Source organism: Mytilus galloprovincialis, chromosome 3, assembly GCF_965363235.1.
Source record: "Mytilus galloprovincialis chromosome 3, xbMytGall1.hap1.1, whole genome shotgun sequence".
Lineage (NCBI taxonomy): Eukaryota > Metazoa > Mollusca > Bivalvia > Mytilida > Mytilidae > Mytilus > Mytilus galloprovincialis.
Genome location: NC_134840.1, coordinates 69,508,289 through 69,529,584, shown reverse-complemented (window position 1 = coordinate 69,529,584; position 21,296 = coordinate 69,508,289). Strand labels below are relative to the sequence as shown.

Here is a 21,296-nt window from a genome sequence, read left to right as displayed (position 1 = left end):
ACAAGTTTCTGTCCTTTCCATTTGTGGAGTTTATTTTTGATAGTAGTTGACCACTTCATTAAAATCAAAACATAAATTTGCTGTGTATAATATGGTCATCATGATCATAGGAATATTAGGATATCTGGGTTGAGTTCAATATCGTAGCAGCTACTTAGTGCTATGTAGATTTTGACTATTGAACGTGTAGCTATAGACTAGTTGTTACATAGATATTGATAGCAGCTACATAGCCGCTACGTAGCTGCTACGATATTGAACTCAACCCAGATGTCAGTTTTCATGACTTTAGTTTTAAGGGATAAAACATGATATTACAGTAATTGTGTAGAGGTTGATGCCCTCAAAATTTCAGTTTAATAAAATTAACGGTACCAATTTTCTTGCACCAGATGCGCATTTCGACAATACATGTCTCTTCAGTGATGCTCGTGGCCAAAATATTTGAAATCCAAAGCTTATATAAAAGATGAAGAGCTATACACCAAAAGGTCCAAAAAGTATAGCCAAATCAGTTTAAGTCTTGAATTTTGTTGGCTTTTTTTATTAGTTTTATTTGATTTCTAGCACTAATTTTAAAGTACATGAGGGAAGATACAAAATGTTATGTTGATAGCAATGACAGTATCATGCATTTTTATAGGGAGAATGCAAGATTGCAGGTGTAAGATTAAATTTGACATTCTGCTAGGCATAGTTCAAGATTTTTCATTTTTTTTACTGAAAAAGTAGGATAAGGTAGGGAAGGGAACAAAAGCTATTTTGTACACACCTCTATAAAAGCACCTGTCGGTTTAGAATTACTATTCTACCTCACCCACATGTTTTTTTTACTTCAGGAAATTCTGAAAAAATGAAATTATTGATTATTTTACCTATAAGAAAATTTAATCTTTTTATGCCCCACCTACGATAGTAGAGGGGCATTATGTTTTCTGGTCTGTGCCTCCGTTCGTCCGTGCATCCGTCCGTGCGTCTGTCCGTCTGTCCGTCCGTCCGTCCGTCCGTTCGCTTCAGGTTAAAGTTTTTGGTCAAGGTAGTTTTTGAAGAAGTTGAAGTCCAATCAACTTGAAACTTAGTACACATGTTCCCCATGATATGATCTTTCTAATTTTAATGCCAAATTATAGTTTTGACCCCAATTTCATGGTCCACTGAACATAGAAAATGATAGTGCGAAGTTCAGGTTAAAGTTTTTGGTCAAGGTAGTTTTTGATGAAGTTAAAGTTACATCAACTTGAAACTTAGTACACATGTTCCCTATGATATGATCTTTCTAATTAAGGTCTTTCCTCTCCGCGAGGAAAGACCTTATTGTTTTTCTCCTGTTTTTTTTTTTTTTTTTTTTTTTTTTTTTTTTTTTTTTTTTCATCCAGCATTTGTTTAACATGGCCTCCCCTTGTTTCTATTGGAGTTATCAAGACCAAATATGGACCATCGGTAGACCTCATCATGAAGTATTACCAGATGAGGCTGTGTAGGATTTCATCATCCCCTTTAGAAGTTATCTCCCTTTTATTGGTTTTTTTCGACATGGCCCCCCCTCGTTGTTTTTGAAGATATCATGACCTTATTTGGACAATAGTTAGATCTCATCATGATGTGTTACCATATGAGGCTGCTAAGGATTTCATCATTCCCTATGAGAGTTATGTCCCCTTGAAGCAATTTTTTTCTTTTACATTTTTCTCAAAAAGTATTCAAGATAGAATCCATTTGAAAACGGCAACATGTACAGGACCAGATGGCAATGTTAATTAACATATACAATCATTTTGTTGTTAACCCTTATAAGGAGTTATTTCCCTTGAAAAAATATAAACAATTTTTGAAAAATTGTATCTCGAGAACTGGAAGTCGTAAAGACTTGAGACCTACACCAATAATCTTAAGTTCATGTGACCTTTAATTTGCACCCAAGGTCAAAGGTCACCGAGTGCAAAAAAAATTACGCTGCAATTTCAAGCTTTCATATTAAGAAAACGATAAGAGTTTGCTGCATACTTACAGCGTATAAAATGTTCCTCTCGACGAGCTCTACATTTTATACACTGACCTCAAAAGAGTCCGACTGTCTGTTCAAAAGTTACGACGGGATGATTCTTAAAAGTATAGTATTGTGTGTATATCTTTTTAAAGGTAACAGATATCAACCTACTATAAACTGCAAAGATGATCAGTAGTTCAAGACCTTCAATTTGAGGTCAATGTCAGGTCATGATGAAATTTCACCTTGACCTTCACATTTTACTATGACCTTGACCTTGTAATATTTGAAAGGTCAAGTGGTCCTGAGTTGAATGGTGATAGTCCCATGTCTCTACGACTTCCGGTTCTCAAGTTTTGTAATGCATCATATATTTGATGATTAATTGTGACCTTGGTGAACTTTGAAATTGTCCCAATTCTTTTTCTATAATGTTGTCCTTCAACTGTAGATCATTTATCATTTAACAGATTTGAGATATCTATTGTCGTTTTAGAGATAATGCAGTTTGAAGTTTTTCGAGCGGAGGCATGTATTTCTGAATCATCAAGAGCTTACCACTTAAAATGTTTTAAAAATTGAAGAGGTTGACATAGTTATATGTTTGACCAAATACCAAAAACATTCCATGGAAAAAAACACCAAAAAATCAATTTGAAATTTTCAAGTTTTGCATTGACTTTGTAAGTTTCATAACTTCTATTTATATAATTGATATTGCATCATTATTTGCACTTTGTCAAATGGGGTCATCTGATATATCAAATTGAAGGTCTTAATAAACTCTACTTAAAAATGAAAATTTTAAACCCCCTTTTCATCCCAGGGGGACGGGTTGGGTCATTTAGTGCAAACATTCAAATTTCTCAGATGGTAAGGTTGTCGCATATCAAATGAAAGAACATAAAGCGTACATTTCAAATTTCAAATTGACGTCTCCCAAAAATGGGTTGGATGGGGTCATTGAGTGCAAAAAATAAATGTTCTTTTAAGGTAGGGTTGTTGTATATCAAATGAAAGGTCATGATGTGTACATTTGAAATATCAAATTCCCGACCTCCAAAAATTTGTTGGATAGGGTTATTAAGTGCAAAAATCAAACTTTCAAGAACATGGTGTTGTCGCATATCAAACGAAAGCTCATCTACTCTGTTCCATATATCATAATTCCGATCTCAAAAATGCAGACGGATGAGGTCATTAAGTGTAAAAAGCGAAAAGTTTCAGAAGGTGTGCTTGTCGTATATCAAACGAAAGGTCGTACAAAGTACAATACGAAAACATCACTTTTACAGGAAAGACCTTTCATTATAATTCCAAATTATAATTTTGACCCCAATTTCACGGTCCACTGAACATAGAAAATGATAGTGCGAGTGGGGCATCCGTGTACTATGGACACATTCTTGTTTTTCCTGTGTTTGAAATTGAATAGTCAAAATAACACACATATTGATGTCATTGATATGCTATTATTTTTTTTGGGAAAAGTGTCTTTTTTCGATAACATACATTCATTTTCTGGTTGCAAATTTATATCTGTTCATTTCCTAGTAAATCATTTATAATAAAATCCCCTGTAATATAATAGTATGGATTGTATTGTGACAGTAGATTGAAAAATTCTGAAAAATCGTAAAAGGCATAAATCAGACTTAAAATCATAAAACCTCAAGTCAATAAACGTGACAAAGACAAGTAAAGTATGTGTAAAGTGCATAACACAATAATATTATGAAATTTTCAGCCACAATAGGATATCAATTTTTTTTCTGGTTTAATGTTACATCATACTAAACGACAGCATCTGTTTTTATTGTAAATTATATTAAGAAGTTAGATAAAAACTAATCAACCTTTCAATTGGTCCGATTTCATTTGTTAAATTTAAAAAAGTAAAAACCAACTTTCAAAAATCACCTTTCAAAGAATTAAATGAAATGAAAGTAGAATTGATTATTTTATTTAAACTAATGGATATATGGTGGTTATTGATTGACATTGAAGTCTGAGAACCAAGGTCATGATAATTAAAAGAGAATGATTTACCTATAGGATGTAAAGACATCCTAATGTTCCTTTTAATTTTCATTAGTAACCATGGCAACGGTGTTATGCGTAAATATGACATGTTCACATTCAGTTAATATTTAAGACTTGTTAATAACCAAAGGATGGGTAACTAAGTAGGTGAAAATGTGTGATGATTGATATTTAGATGTAAAATTTCAAAAGTGACAGATAGGAACATTGAATTTCTTTCAATATATTAAAGATAATTTTGGGCAAATATGGCAAAAACTAGTATTAGAATAACATTTTTAATGGGTCAGCATTAGTGTTATGGATATCACAATTGAATGAGGATATTGCAAAATGTTAAAGTAGAGTGGATAAGAAAATGTCAAATCTGGAGGGATAATTTGAAATTTGAGGCAGATTTAGGGTGGGTGGGGCAGTGTGCCAAGCCCCCCCCCCCCCCCCCCCCCATTTCTGTCAAAAAATTTGGACTCGTATTAAGGGAATCACTGAAACATGATGGAGCGCGCCCCATCTTAGGCAGTCAGTGAGCCCCACTAATGAAAGTTTCTGGATCTGCCACTGAACATTGGTCTCAGTTTACACTTTTAAGTTTGTTTTACATAGGTAGAAATAGGTTTAGGATTTAAACCATGGCAATCTGATTGGGGATACCACTGGGCTCAGACTCCATCCTAATTTTTATCTTTGGGCTTCCTTTGAACTGATAGGACTCCAATGGTAGGACTCCAAGCTTGTTGTGAGGGATCCTGGTTCATGATAAGTGGGGTCTGGGCTCCTGATTACTGAACTGTTGAGACAGTGATATACTCCTAATTTGATATTAGTTTATCTATAGGGTATGATAACATGAAGTGTCTTTCACTAGCTACCTGATATTAAGTTTATTTATTAAGCATGTTGAAGTTAGTCAAGTATTTCCAGGTTGAGGTCTGATAACCCTACCGATCTGATATTAATTTTATCTATTGTTGACGGTATAGGGTTAAGTATACTCAGTTATCAAACATTAGGTTCACCGGTCGCTGAAAAATTTAGATTATTATGTTCATTGAAAAGTCAAAATTGAAGTTTAACATTGAAATGATGCTTTTCCTGTTTTATCAAAACTAATAGACCACTTTCGAGTTCATCCTTCACCGGAAAAAACTTGTCAATTCTACGTGCCTTTGTGACGTCATTTACCAGATAGAGGGGCTCGCCTGTATCCCTGCACAAAAAACGTTCATCAAGCGTCTTCATGATCGTCAGGATAAACTAGAAATAAAGTTTGTTCAGTAGGTACTAAATCACAATTCCCTAATGACAGCGGTGCAGATTGTCAATTAAGAGAATTTAATTTGCCGAATAATTCGTGCAATATGGCTTTATAGTTTTTATAACCACTCGCTCAACATGGAAACAGAAGTCACGACGCACCTAAACGCACCAGTGACGTTCACTAAAACGGAAGTTTTTGACGGAAATGCATCGAACTCGAAAGTTGTCTATTGCTCTTCTTAGAACAAGAGAAAAATGATTTTTTTTAACTTCTGTGTTAATAAGATGTAGTGTCTCATATGATTGAATCTGATGCCCCTCAAATATGAGTAGCCTACATCGTATCTTTAACTTTATTCTATTTTGCTTATTACTCAACTTTTTATAACTTTTCAGATATTTATTATCAAATGTCAACACATGGTTTTCACATTACCCTTGATTTTTAAGGCATTAGAAGTCAGTAGTAAAATGTAAAGATATCATCTTAGATGTCTTTGTCAGTCTGTGGTTATGTACATATATATTTATGTATTTCCATTAATGTCTCTTGATGACGCAGATAAATACTATTGATATACTGGATCTACAGAACGAATCATAATCCTCTAATTTGGTTTCCCATTAAGATTTCCCAATCATTTTATCCTGAAAACAAGTGCTAAAAAATAATGTGCACTACTTGACCTGTATTAAATTATGTAGTGATATAAGTTATATAGTGAAACTATCTATTTAAGTGTTGTGGGATACCGGTATAACTGTCCTTGATTGTACTTTTATTTTTGTTGTTTTGGTTAATTTTGAAATGAGGCCTTTTCTTTCACTATTAGTATAGACATTTACTTTTCACTTATATAACGTTTAAATAGGGGGAAAAAAGAGATTTTTGGAGTTCTCCAGATATCTTTTGATAATTTGTGTCATTGGGTTGCTGTCTTGTCAATGTATACCACACCACTGCCCTTATTCATATATTTAGGTAAAGATTTGCTGTTCAACAATAAGGAAGCTTCGATACCATATTCCAAGGCCTATGTCGACTTGAGGTTTTGAATAAATTTAAGATTTACAAAGATCTGCCATGAGATTTGATTATTTAAGGACACAATCTTTAACAATTTTCAATCAATGCTACTGACTTACGAATGGAATATTTACATTTAGTGGGACTTACCTAGTATAAATGACAGTTTTGATATCATTTCTTTTCAATCGTTACAATATCAAAAGGATAAATAAAGACAACAATATAAGAATACTGCTGTTCAATAGTCAAAGAATGTTCTAAATATCTAGCCTGAATTCTTGCAAGGCCTCAGGTGAAATGGTGTCCAGTTCAAAAACATAACAAAAATCTTAAGAAACTCCCAAGTGAGTACAGAGGTTAATATTTAGGTCAAGATTTCTAACAGTACAGGAAAAGCAACACTTTAATTTTGTACCTTTTCAATTGTCTGAAATATCTTTTTACTATGGATCGTATAGACATAAGACTTAGAGAAAAACAACTTTTAAAGTACATTACCCTCTGGGTTGTAATTCAATCAATTAATATGCGCTGAAACCCATTTTACTACCTATTACTACCGGTAAGTATATTCAAGGACTTCGATAGGATGTTATTTTATTATTTTAATCCATTTAAATATGCAAAACGACAATAATAAGTTGTTGACAATATTACAACTTGAATGCATTATTACATAACAGACCTGCGTAAATTAAATGTTTTTGATATGCGGTGTATAGAAATACAAAACGATCTTTAAGTGCATATTCAAACTATTTTATAGTCCAATGATTCAGGAATGCATAAAAATAATCTTCTTATGTTTATATATAAAAAAGAAGATGTGGCATGATCGCCAATGAGACAACTCTGCACAAGAGACCAAATGACACAGAAATTAACAACTTTAGGTCACAGAAAGGCCTTCAACAATAAGCAATGCACATACCGCATTGTCATCTTTAAAAGACCCTGAAATGACAAGTGTATAACAATTCTAACAAGAAAACAAATTGCCAAATTATGTACAATAAAATGAACGAAAAACATATACGTAACAAAGCAACAAACAACAACCACTGTATTAGGTAAAATACGGTCCAGTTCTAAGACATAATAAAAATCTTAAAACTCCCAAGTGAGTGCAAAGGTTAATATTAAAAGTCAACATGACTGACATTGACCAGCAATGAGTACAGAAAAAGAAAAACAATATTTAACGATTTTATAGTCCAGTGCTTAAGGCATGCATAAATACAAGTAAACTGAGGACAATTCATTGCTATACAGATCAAATTATCTGATATTGTAGAATAGTAGGCACAAAAAACGTATAATAAATCTTGATGACTGAAGAAGATCTTCATGTTGTTTTGAGTTAATTTGATATTATTCGTATTCAGAGTTTGCAGTATTTAAATGCATATGATATCTAGTTTACAAAGTTATAAAAAACATTTGTATTGGTAGTATGACATGTCCTTGAATTAGATTGTTTACTTCATTCTATTTTGATAATGAGATTAATGAATATGTGTTGGAGGAGGTTAGAAGGCTATATAACTATCATATTTTAATAAGTTGAATAATTTCATTCATTTATTTCCTCAATTACTTTTGATAAATAAGCATAAAAAATTGTTACAAATATTTCAGTTGATAAAAACCTTCTGTTTATCAATACACTAATCTTGAAAATAGCATTGCAAGTATTGTAATTTTGTTTAAGATCAACAATACTGGGTTGTGATAGTAGAAAAGACCAAAAGACACCAGCCACCATATTCAATAGCCAAGGGTTATGATCTAGAGAGAGAGGAGATTGGATCATAATCCTTAGCTAGTGGAGATGACCAATCACACACCTGGCTTCTCAGAAATTAACCAAACAGACATACATACAAAGGCAAACAACACACAATGTCAAGATAGCCTTGCTTGTTGCAGGCACAAAGTATGATGGGGTTTAACAATCCCCTTTAGCTCTGAACATATTATGTAAAAATCAAACAAATGATGAAGACCTTGTAGTCCAGCTACCAACATGTAAGCTTGCAATTCATTGCCACAAAAACATTGATTGATTGATGTTTAAGTGCCATTTTCAGCTCTATTGACTTCAATGTGGGTCAGTTTTATTTGTGGAGGAAGCCTTAGAGAAGCTGACCTACCGTAAGCAGGAAAACTGACAATCCTAGTCAAATTAGATTGGAATTGAGAGCACCTGCTTCACATGGGATTCAAACTCACAACCTGAGTGTTGACAGGCTAGTGGTACAGTTGTTGGACTACTTACACTACTCTACAACTTAGGCCCCAGACCATAAAACAAAATAAGGGAATCTATATTAACTATTTACTAATACATGTTCTGTCTAGCCATGATCAATCAATCTTGGTGGAACTAGAACATGTATTAATCAATTTCTATGGAGGTTGCAACTCACAATAGTTTAATCATTATCTAAAACATTTTACAGTGAAACCTGGCTAAACCCAAAACTTTTATAAACCCAAACATGTTCTTTAACGTCATATCAAATCGTGTGCGTTGCAAACCTGATAAAACCATAAAAAAATCAGTCCAAAAGAGGTTTGCTTTAGACAGGTTTTACTGTATTATAAAATGTCATTTCACAGAAAATCTATGGTTTATGAATGTTTGAATTCATTTGATATAGCCAGTCAATTATCCTCTTTGGTTAAATTTGGTTCATTTCATTAAATCTCCTTTTTGCTAATAAAAATATTTCTATAATATTCTGTATAAATCAGCTGAAATTTTTACTCTTGGTTTATGTTTAAAGAAATGGATTTAAACAAACACTTGTAAAAGGTTTTGCCTATTAGTAATCTGAAAGATCGATTTATATCTGTTGCATAAGCATAATGATATTTTATAATTGGAGCAATAGAACAACTGCTTCTTATATAATAATGTTCTGTCATCAGAAAATTAATTTCCAATGATTGAAAAAAAATTATGTTACGTCAATGTCTCAACAGAATTGAGACCAAAAAGCCTTTGTTGAATGCTATGTTAATATCATGCAACATTAAAACACAAAATTAAATGACAAGGTAGATTGAAGATGATAGAGACAGTTCTCATAGGTACTATCATCAAAGTTGATTTTAATTTCCAGAAGTGTTTTTCAAGGAATAATTAATTACATGTGATACATGCAGTATTTGTATAAAGTCATAAAATATGAACAATTATTGGTTGTAGTTTTATTTAGAAACAGTACAATAAGCAAGACTCGCCGATCTTTTCTTTTACTTTGTAGCAAATAACAATTTACTTTTCTGGTTTTATTTTAAATTGCAAGCTTTGTCTTTATTAGTTTTAGAAATTGACATTTCAATGACAGAAACCACAAAGAATTCTCCGAAGTAGACTGTAATTACTCAATATTACTTTTATAGCACCAGGAAACTAAAACATAAAATTAAATACCAAATAAATATCTCATAAGTTTATTCATACATGTTTTACATTTGTCAGTTTAGGGTCTTATACTGCTGACTATGCAGTATGGGTTTTAAGGCTGTAAAGTGAGGTATAGTTGTTAATTTCTGTGTCATTTGGTCTCTTGTGGTGATTTGTCTCAATGGCAATCATGACACATCTTCTTGTTTTATATTTGTATATATACAGAACTTATTGCTATTTATTAGCTCACCTGGCCTAAAAGGCCATGTGAGCTTTTCTCATCACTTGGCGTCCGTCGTCGTCGTCATCGTCGACGTCGTCGTCGTCGTCGTTAACAATTTTTCAAACATCTTCTCCTCTGAAACTACTGAATGGATTTGAATGAAACTTAGCATGATTGTTCCTTAGAGTATCCTGCACAAAGTGTGTGCTTCGATTTTCGATCCGTCAAAAAACATGGCCGCCGTTACTTAAAATAGAACATAGGGGTCAAATGCAGTTTTTGGCTTATATCTCAAAAACGAAAGCATTTAGAGCAAATCTGACATGGGGTAAAAATGTTCATTAGGTCAAGATCTATCAGCCCTGAAATTTTCAGATGAATCAAACAAACCATTGTTGGGTTGCTGCCACTTAATTGGTAATTTTAAGGAAATTTTGCAGTTTTTGGTCATTATCTTGAATATTATTATAGATAAAGATAAACTGTAAACAGCAAAAATGATCAGCAGAGTAAGATCTACAAATAAGTTAATATGACCAAAATTGTCAATTGACCCCTTAAGGGGTTATTGTCCTTTAATGACAATTTTTCACAATTTGTTCATCATATTTGCTAACTTTAAAAAATCTTCTCCTCTGAAACTGCTGAATGGATTTGGATGAAACTTAGCATGATTGTTCCTTTGATTATCCTGCACAAAGTGTGTGCTTCGATTTTTGATCCGTCAAAAAACATGGCCGCCGTTACTGAAAATAGAACATAGGGGTCAAATGCAGTTTTTGGCTTATATCTCAAAAACGAAAGCATTTAGAGCAAATCTGACATGGGGTAAAAATGTTCATTAGGTCAAGATCTATCAGCCCTGAAATTTTCAGATGAATCAAACAAACCATTGTTGGGTTGCTGCCACTTAATTGGTAATTTTAAGGAAATTTTGCAGTTTTTTGTCATTATCTTGAATATTATTATAGATACAGATAAACTGTTAATAGCAAAAATGTTAAGCAAAGTAAGATCTACAAATAAGTCAGTTTGACCAAAATTGTCAATTGACCTCTTAAGGAGTTATTGCCCTTTAAAGACTTTTTTCACAATTTGTTCATCATGTTGACTTACTTTAAAAAATCTTCTCCTTTGAAACTGCTGTATCAATTTCAGCCAAACTTAGGCTAAATGAGTTTTAGAGTTTCAGAGTATCTAGTATAAATTTTATATTTCATTTCCTTGTATGTCAAGAAACATAGCTCCTATGGCTAAAATAGAACATAGGAGAACATGATTTTTTTTTTGCTTTTGAAGAAAATAGGACGATTCAAAGAACATTTAAATAAATTGAAAAGCCAAAATAATCATTGATGAGAGATTAAACCAAAAAAATTCAGGTGAGCGATTCAGGCTCTTGAGAGCCTCTTGTTCCAATCTGAGAAAAACAAATCACTTTCACAACTTTGTGATATAGAAAACACACACAATCGTCAAATTTTGTATGCCACATAACAGACATAAACTATGCAACATTTTAGCATGCACTAGAGGTTCAATAAGTTTCGCATAGGACCAACAAAAGAGTTGTGTGCCCTTAGCAATACAGAGTCCACAGCTACTAAAAAAACACTATTCCTTAAATATTTTAAAGAAGTTATTAAAATTAGAAATATTTATATACAAGGAAAGGGAACCAATCAGTTCAATAATACTTGATTTTTTGTTTCTTATGTCATGAGGAACCTTCTTCCATATTGATGCTATATGAAAAATATACTTGGAAAAATATAACTAAAAAATTATTTGTTTCTTTTAGGTAATCAGATTGTCTGGTGAATTTAAAGAATTTGAGATGGAAGAAACAAGTGATGAGAACAAGGAGAATAACTCTCAGCAGTACTACATTGCTGTGGGAGAGCCAATTCCACACCCATCTGACATAGAGATTCCATTGGACGGCAATACCTTTCTGTCTAAACACAACATGGATATGACTTTCACATACTGTGATGAAAGGTAATATACAAGATATTATGTATTACCGTAAATTCAGAAACTAATGCATGCGCCTATTTAGGATTTGAAAAATGCCACTGCAGACCTTGGCAAAGGAAATTCACTTCTGAAATCATGAAGGCATGTTTTTATTATCATGAACATGATACTGTATCATTATTTTGGCATTAATAAAAACGTCACAGTAGTTTAAGAATATAGAAGACAGACACCATATTTATTCAAACTGGAAATAAGTTGATTCATTAAATCAAAGATACCAAAAAAAGAAGTGCCATCTTTCAGATAAATGTATTACAGCAGTAAGGTGTGTTTAATATTTCAGGCAATTTTTCATGTACATATGTTTGTCTAATGTTTTATTTATTTTATTCAGAATTGAGAAATTGATTGGTTATGACAGTGAAAATTTAGAGAAGGAATCTATTTATAACTACCACCATGCCTTAGACTCTGAAAACTTGGAGAAATGTTACAAACAATGTAAGTGGATTTTTAAACAGTTTTAACCACCAATGGAGATTTATAACATAACAGCTAAAATATTTGATTATTAATAAATCAAACTTTTTTTTAAGAAATGAGTGTAATTTTTTGCATTAAGTCATAAATTTTTGCACTTTTCATGAGCCTTCAACTGTGGCCAGTAAAAATATTACAAATGACTCCTTTAGACTTTTGTTGTGGGTTTCATAAATTTCTCATTACATATGAATATAACAAGATGGAGGGTGTTTGTCTGTGAGACAACTGCCAACAGTGCAAAAAAACAAAAGACATTTAGAGATCAACATTTGATCTTCAACAATTTACAGATCTCTAAACCAAATTTTGAGCTCTAAATGATACAGATTCTATAATCTAAATCAGTGAATAAATTTAAAAGAGACTAAAAAAAACTGTCATCATTAGAAAAACATTTGTCAAAACATGGAATTCCCTACGGGACAAAATAAAATGTAACCACATTTCTGTTTGCATGTAGGACTTGAAATTATACTTTTCTTAGAATTCACTTTTGAGTAATACAGATTTGATTTATCAAGTATCCTCATTTCAGGTTCATATCCTATATATATGTTAGGCTTGAAAAAATCCTCTCTGAAACAGTTTTATTTCTGCCCAGACAAATGTTACATTTTCAGCATTTTCAACTCGTAGTGTCAAATAATCAGCAACAATTGTCATTTTACTTGCATTTGATTAAATGAAATTTCATTTTATTTGATAGTGTTCTCCAAGGGACAAGTTATGACTGAACGCTACAGATTTTTAGCCAGGAATGGAGGCTATGTATGGGTGATCACCCAGGCAACAATCATATACAACAATCGTACACACAGACCAGAAAGTGTTGTGTGTGTTCACTATGTACTAAGGTAAGGTACACATGACAAAAATGTTTAAAATAAATGTTTTCAAAAGGTTTTGATATTGACCATAATTATTAACAACAAATTTTGTATCTATTGAAATACCAGATGAAATGACGACCAATATTTTGATAATGCTGCATTTTGGGCTGAGGATAGGAATGTCTTTTTATTTCTTTATATTTTTAACTCTGTCAAGAAATTTTAAGAAACATGAAAATTTGAAACAAAACGAAGTAATGAGAATCTTAAAAGAAAAATTATGTTTCTAAACCAAAAAAACCTATAATATACAAGCGCCTAAGACAAAACAGAAAATACATAAATGGAGGAACAGTATACAAGTACATTTAATGGTATCAATGATAGTGGTGTAACAAAAATAATATATATCTGTCATGACACATAGGATTGATTGATTGATTGTAGTTTGATACAAGATTCAGCACTATTATACTATTTTCTGAGGGTCAGTTTTACTGAGGGAGGAAGCCCAAGTGTCTGACGAGAACAACTAACCTTTGGTAGAAAAGCTGACAGTCCTAGTCATAAGTTTGGAGTTGGAGTTAAGCAATCAATAAATCCATGCAATATCTCTTTGACTGTATGCAAATATTGATTGCTGCAATTTTATATCTTTTGTAGTGGTGTTGAAGAGAAGAATTTGATTCTGGCTGGGTTCCAGAAAGAGATCAAAGAAGACAGCATGTTGAAGTTTTTCAAACCAAGCACTGAGGACGTCTTCCAACCTAAATCAGAAATCAACCAAGAAGAAATGGATATGTACATGGCTCCTGGCATGACTAACAGTAAATATATGTTCAAAATTATTAAAATCAAAGTATTATCATTTGCAACTTATCAAATTATGATAATTTTATGCCCCCGTAAAAGACTGACATACATATGAAGAAAAAAAAAAGAGCTTCAAGGAAAATTCAAAACTAAAAGTATCAATTGGCAAAACTGAAAGCTCTAACATTTCAAACAAATGGAAAACAACTGGCATATACCTGACTTGGTACATCCATTTCCTTATGTAGAAAATGGTGGATTAAGTCCCGTTTTATAGTCAGCTAAAGCTTTTGCCATTTCATTGTTTGTTCCTAATATCTTAATTCAAAAGTTTTGAGGTGTAGGCCAATTTAGAGCTGACATTATGTCTTTTTTTGGTGATATTTTATTGTATTATTGACATATACTCAAAAAGATTCTTTTATTAAAACAATATCAGTTGCTTTGAACTCTTATAAATAAACACTGTACTTTTACTTTCTACTTTCTGTTAATTTGGTTTTTTATTTGTAACTTTCTATTTCTGGTAAACAGATAAAACTAAGGATTAATGAGCCAGACATTTATGATTTAGAATAAAATAAAAAAAGAACTGTAAAACATGTAAATATCTCAACAGAGTTTTATGTGAAAATAAGTCTCTATTTTGTTCTTTGTTGGTTTCAGGTGACAATGTTATTTCTGTTTTGTAGGTATGATGGCAGATACAGCCATTGACCTTACTCACCTGGCACCTAATGCTGGAGATGCATGTATACCACTTGCACTGCCTTTCGCCGCTTCTCCAGGTGAGCAATGAATTTTATCTATGGAAGAAAATAAAATGTTAAAATGAAGTGGAAGTTGAAGTTGAAGTTTGGGAGCTTGAAAAACCAGTACCTTGAATATTATGGCTTGCTTAATATATATAAAAAAGAAGATGTGATATGACTGCCAATGAGGCAACTGTTCACAAGAAAAAATGACACAGAAATTAGCAACTATAGGTCACTGTACGGCCTTGGACAATGAGCAAAGCCCATATCAATAGTCAGCTACAAAAGACCACATGCCTGCCTTTAACTTCAGACATGTTAAAGTTTATGTGAAAAATTTCATGCTTAAATTTGCTATTCTAATATACACCCTGATAGGTCAAAGTTATATTTTTCTTGAGTTTACTTTTACAAATTATCAAATGGGAAGTCTATGCAGTGTAGTTTTCTTTAAATTAGCATAAAAGTTCATCTGTAAAAATACTACATGTACTTTGATTTAGACACTTGCTGAGGGCGGGAAATTTGTGTCATACTTCTGGATCTAATTTCAAAAACATTTCCTGTAAAATATGCAGAAAATGGAAACCCCATATTATACTGTATTCAGATGTTTAATGCAATTATGTGATAGAAAATAGGAAATGATTCAACGATAATATTTCTCAAAATGAATTTACATTATAATAGTAAGGCATTGAATTTTAATAAGATTTTTAACTTCAAGAGGATAATTATTTGCATTAATAATCAGCATTTGATATTAATATAAAATAAAATATTTTAAAAACACATTTCAGCATTTGATACTTGAACTGAAATTCAAATTATGAAATATATATAGGTTCATTTAGTATAATTATTCATTAAAAAAAATCATCCTTGAAAAAGATATAAGAATTTGTAATTAATATGTCTTCTCTTATATCAGTAACAACATGTTAATTGAAATAAGAAATAACTATTTTTTAAATATAGTTTTATATCACAGGTCTGCAATGGTAATGTAACTGAAGCTAACACTGGTTATTTCCCCTTTGTAATTGAAAACGACTTTTGTCTTTTGTTTTTCATCAGTTTTCCCTTTATAGTTTTGAATGTCAATAGAGAAAATGGCAATTGACTTTCATTTTGTAAAACAGCCAAAATGCCAAAATTATGCTATTATTGTTATTCCCCGTGTACTCATTTGTTTTCATCAGATTACAGTATTTTATACCCAAGAACTCTGTTTGCATGTAGGACTTGAAATTATACTTTTCTTAGAATTCACTTTTGAGTAATACAGATTTGATTTATCAAGTATCCTCATTTCAGGTTCATATCCTATATATATATGTTAGGCTTGAAAAAATCCTCTCTGAAACAGTTTTATTTCTGCCCAGACAAATGTTACATTTTCAGCATTTTCAACTCGTAGTGTCAAATAATCAGCAACAAAACAACACAAATAACAAAAGACATTATCACCCACCATAAATATAATTACCCAGCATCTCTATTTTCTAATTGAATGGATGTTGTGTGATAACGCTGGGTGATAACGCTGAGTGATAACGCTGAGTGATAACGCTTGGTGGTAACGCTGAGTGATAGCGCTGGATGATAACGCTGAGTGATAACGCTTGGTGTTAACACTGGGTGATAACGCTGGGTGGTAACGCTGAGTGATAACGCTGGATGATAACGCTGAGTGATAACACTTGGTGTTAACACTGGGTGTTAACACTGGGTGATAACGCTGGGTGATAACACTGGGTGGTAATGCTGAGTGATAACGCTGGATGATAACGCTGAGTGATAACGCTTGGTGTTAACACTGGGTGATAACGCTGGGTGGTAATGCTGAGTGATAACGCTGGATGATAACGCTGGGTGATAACACTTGGTGTTAACACTGGGTGATAACGCTGGGTGATAATGCTGGGTGAAAACGCTTGGTGATGACACTGGGTGATAATGCTGGGTGATAACGCTTGGTGTTAACACTGGGTGATAACGCTGGGTGATAACATTTATCATGGATTTCATTGCTAGAGTTAAACCAGGATTTAAATTTCAATAAAATATATTCTTTCCCTGCAAATCCACAAATTAAGATATTCAAGAAAATTCAACGTTTCCTTATTCTACAAAATTATGATATCATTGTACCAACTTACCTTATTTTGTAATTTGTATTTTCAAGAGCCAACAACGGATGAGAATGTCAAGAAAGCTGAAGATCTCTTTCCAAGCTTTAAGAAAGAGCCTGATAGCTTTATTGCTTGTCGTGGTCAAGATAAACCTAAAAGTACTGGCACAACTCCAGTCATGTCACCAGGAGTAAGTTTTATAATATAGAGATTGAAAAATGATGAACAGTTTAGATAAAAAAAAGACAAATCAAACCAAAAAGAATGAAAAACAAACAACTTAGGTGTTCCTTTTCCAGCAGCTTCAGCGGTGTTAGCAATTGTTAAATTTCCTGCTTTAGATACTTAAAAGTCACTTTGATATGAACCACTTGTGATGTCATCATATATTTGTTCCACCTAACAGAAGTTCCCTCAGAAACTTTATTATCAACAATGTCATAATATCTTTTCCTGTTGAAACAAATATTCTAGCTGTGCCTTTTATTTCGAAAGGAACAAATCAGTGTTCTCCCCAGGCCGTTTTAGCGTCGCGGTACCTCGACGCTATATTTTTTCACCGTGATGCTATAATAATTCCCGCGACGCTATAATTATTTTGAAGATGCTATTTTACTTGTCCTCAATTTTGAACTTTCATCTATTATCGATTATGATCATAAAAATTATATCACCTTTAATTGTAATCCCTTTAAGTCGGACACTAAAGGCAATTAAGAGATTAAAAAGCCAGGTTTTAATTGCCCTCAGGGTGATAACTGTTTGGATGCGAATATCCCAAGCTGACACTTGTGACATGACTAAACCACGTGTCTGCAATCACCAATTTCGACATGGAAAAATGCAATCACAAAAACAATTCGAAATCTATGTTTTGTATTACGAAATTTCGACGATTAAAACGATTTTTGATTTTTTAAAAGGTCGTTTATTTGTACAACTCTCCAAAAAATACTTTCTTTCTCTTCCGGTAATCCGAGAGCGAGAATTTTGGTTTTGAGCTAAAATACTTCTTTAAAAAGTGATCATAATTGGCTTAAGTTTATGTTTAATTCATTTAATGCATTAAAAGCGTCTTATTCATTCACAATCTCTTGTCAAACAATGTTTATTCTCGGACTCATTTTCGTAAATGTTTCTACGGCCGCCATTGCACATTTTTGTGTAAACTACGGATCGAAACCGGACCAGATGTGACAAAAATCCGCATTTTCACGATAATGACAACAGACGGACGGTAGACAAAAATATACCAATAGAGAAAATTACGCATTAATAGACTATTTGTTAGATAACTTTGTTGAAAATACGTATCATTTTGATGTAAAGATAAGAAACAACAGGGACTAATTCATTCAGTGCCATGAAACAATGAATTTCATAAACATGATAAAAAAAAGTTTTTAAATTGATAATTTTTTTTGCTACTTTTGCTTCTTTATCTTTACTTAATATAATATAAAAAAAATAGTTATTTTTGTGTACTAGATATTTAGTTTTGTATACAGGTTGCACTATAATGAACCATTCATTCATTTGACTTATTGTTGTGGTAACTGAAAGCATATTTATTTTTATTTGGCACAAGAGGAAAAAAATAATTCTGTAACTATAAATGAATAAAGAAAACATAAACTGAAACAACTGTTTTTGTTGTTATAGTTTAATTGTATTCTCAGTTATGAATTGAACAATATAAACTAAAACATATAAAGGAAATAGAGCAGCAACGCGACGCGACAAATGACATTAAAAAAATACAGTTATTTTTTTTTACGCAAAATGTGATGCTATCCAAAATTTCTGGGGAGAACACTGCAAATACTGTGAAAATTGTTCCAGTGGAAATGAATGAATATTTCTTTCACTTGGAACTTATATTCTGAAGGAACTTCTATTTCTTGACATCGATACATTAATGATTTTTTCTATAAAGTTGCATTACAATCAGTACATATAAGTTTAGTCAAGTTAGTTAACATTACTGGAATTGAAATAGAAGGAAAAAATCAACAAAAAACTTTAAAAATCATGTTTTAGGATGAGTGCGCCAAAACTTGAGGCCATAGAAGTTATCAACATTAGAAAATTCTTAAGGTGGTACCCAACACTTTTTTTTTTTTTTTAATTTATCATATTTTATTGAAATCTGTACATTTGTTAGTTTAAAAACATCAAGTACCGGTACCTTATCCCGGCCTCGTTAACATTAGTAAATAGCATATTTATACAGCTGTTAGTTTTTGTTAGTATTTACATACAATTTTCCATACTTGAAAAAATTATATACCATATCAGTAATATCCAAAAATGAAGTTTACCATTAAGAATTTCAAACATAATTATCTAATATAACAAATGCACAGGTTATGAAAAATATATAACACTTTTACTGAAATAAATTTGGCTCTTTAATTTTCATAAAATTTTGATAAAGTATTTACCTTGACCCTTTTACCAAAATATCAAAAATTCGAAAAATTTGAACCAAGCGTTTAATTAGAAAATTACACTGGTTATATAGCAGTTTGACAAACACTAATTTTGATCATTGAGAAGCTTTAAGTTGCCTTTAAAACGCAATGTATTTAAAACATTTAGCTGATATTACAGAGTTATCTCCCTGTAGTGTTAGGTCCCACCTTAATCCTTTACATTTTTAATTTCAGCAGCCTAGTCCTCCCACACCAGAGGATTATTTGACACCTTTCGATCCTAATGACATGGACTTTATGAACACTTTCTTCACTGACGCACTACCAAGTAACAATAATGATACTTTGGAGGTAAGAAATATTATATTTTCTCTAATTCTTGGTTAATTTAACCCTCTCCAGACCCATTGTATAAAAAAAATTAAATCAATCAATGATCTCAGAAGATGATTGGATGAATTTAAGGTCATAACCTTTATCAGCTAACTTGGAATCAAAATTTGCTAACAGGTGTTCAAGAAATTGAAAACTTTGTGGATTATGGAAGGGACTCAAGGGGTTTTTAGTTTATCAAAAATGATGCCAGTAGATTTTATTCCACTGGTATCAATGTAAGAATCTTTATACAATTGTCAGCTGTTTAAAATACATTGTGTTACAGTGTATATCAATACAGAAATTTCACACAAATAAGTTATAATACAAAATTCATTTGAATTTTGAAATGCAATAATCTTTACTAGAACAATCAAAGTAAATATTTCTACTAACTTCATTGTTTTTACACATGGTAACTATTTATACAATTAAAAAAGATTAAGAAAAATTTAAATTGCTAAACATTTTTCTCATGAGTAAACACTAGTAAAATATTCTTTTGATACATGCACTTGTAAAACTATAATTTTTGACTGGATAACAACATCTTGGGAATTTTATTAGGAAATGTAGTAAAAGAAATAGAATGTTGAATTATATGAAAAACAAATTAGAAATATAAGGAATTTGGAAAATTGAACAATACTTTTATTTACACAGGAGTTGAGCATGAGAGCTCCCTATATATCTATGAATGCAGAAAACGACTTCCAGCTTTACCCACCTACAAGTGAAGAGTTACTTGGTCTCAACAAAGATTTCAATCCTATGTAAGTTTGAAAGATGGTGGTAAATAACATGCAACACATCCTAAGATGAAACACTACCCCCCCCCCCCCCCCCCCATACACTACCACCTGACAATGGTATCAAGGGTAAATACAGAGAAAAAAAAATGAAATATACAACATGTATCTCTAACTAATTGATATCAACAATAAGAATATTTTAGGTTACATATAAATTGTATTTGATTTATCTCTCCTCACTCTATCTCTCTCTGGCTTAAACCAATTTACATAAAACTTTAATGAAATTGTTTATATCTATTGATGTGAGCTCCCTCTCCTTTTCTATCAATTTTAGATTTTACGTTTCTGAGTTATTGTAATAGTGTGAATATTTAGGTACATGAAAAGAAATAACAAAAAACCCAATTCTAATTGTTACCTTACAGACACACTAAAGCTACACTTCATGATAACTTCTGATGTCTTGAGTCTTTGTGTGCATCGTCAAATTATAATTTGTTAATCTGCAACGTCTGGTAAAAAAATGGATAGAGTACATATTTTTCAAGAAATTAATATACTTTTTTTCCCCTTTTTTTCGAACCTTTTTGTTTTAATTACTGTAAATTCAGAAATAAGTGCATGCATTTATTATTGTGATTTTGTCATTTTGTACTAGAATGTGATCTTAATTTATGCCATGGTGAGAAAAATCCTGTTTAATTCATATATAAA

The 21,296-nt window shown here is 31.9% G+C and overlaps 1 protein-coding gene across 2 annotated transcripts in view; it reads left to right on the top strand.

The window, feature by feature from the left end:
* LOC143068771 (hypoxia-inducible factor 1-alpha-like) overlaps window positions 1-21,296 on the top strand; it is a 58,149-nt gene that overhangs the window by 33,489 nt on the left and 3,364 nt on the right. The window contains exons 5-12 of one of the 2 annotated variants that reach the window (XM_076243068.1): window positions 11,760-11,959; window positions 12,336-12,442; window positions 13,191-13,338; window positions 13,978-14,141; window positions 14,820-14,915; window positions 17,071-17,207; window positions 19,690-19,803; window positions 20,491-20,600. In XM_076243068.1, coding sequence (XP_076099183.1) covers window positions 11,760-11,959; window positions 12,336-12,442; window positions 13,191-13,338; window positions 13,978-14,141; window positions 14,820-14,915; window positions 17,071-17,207; window positions 19,690-19,803; window positions 20,491-20,600 — 1,076 coding nt within the window. Of the gene's footprint in view, window positions 1-11,759; window positions 11,960-12,335; window positions 12,443-13,190; window positions 13,339-13,977; window positions 14,142-14,819; window positions 14,916-17,070; window positions 17,208-19,686; window positions 19,804-20,490; window positions 20,601-21,296 lie in introns of both variants that reach the window. The other variant, XM_076243067.1, reaches the window with a different exon arrangement.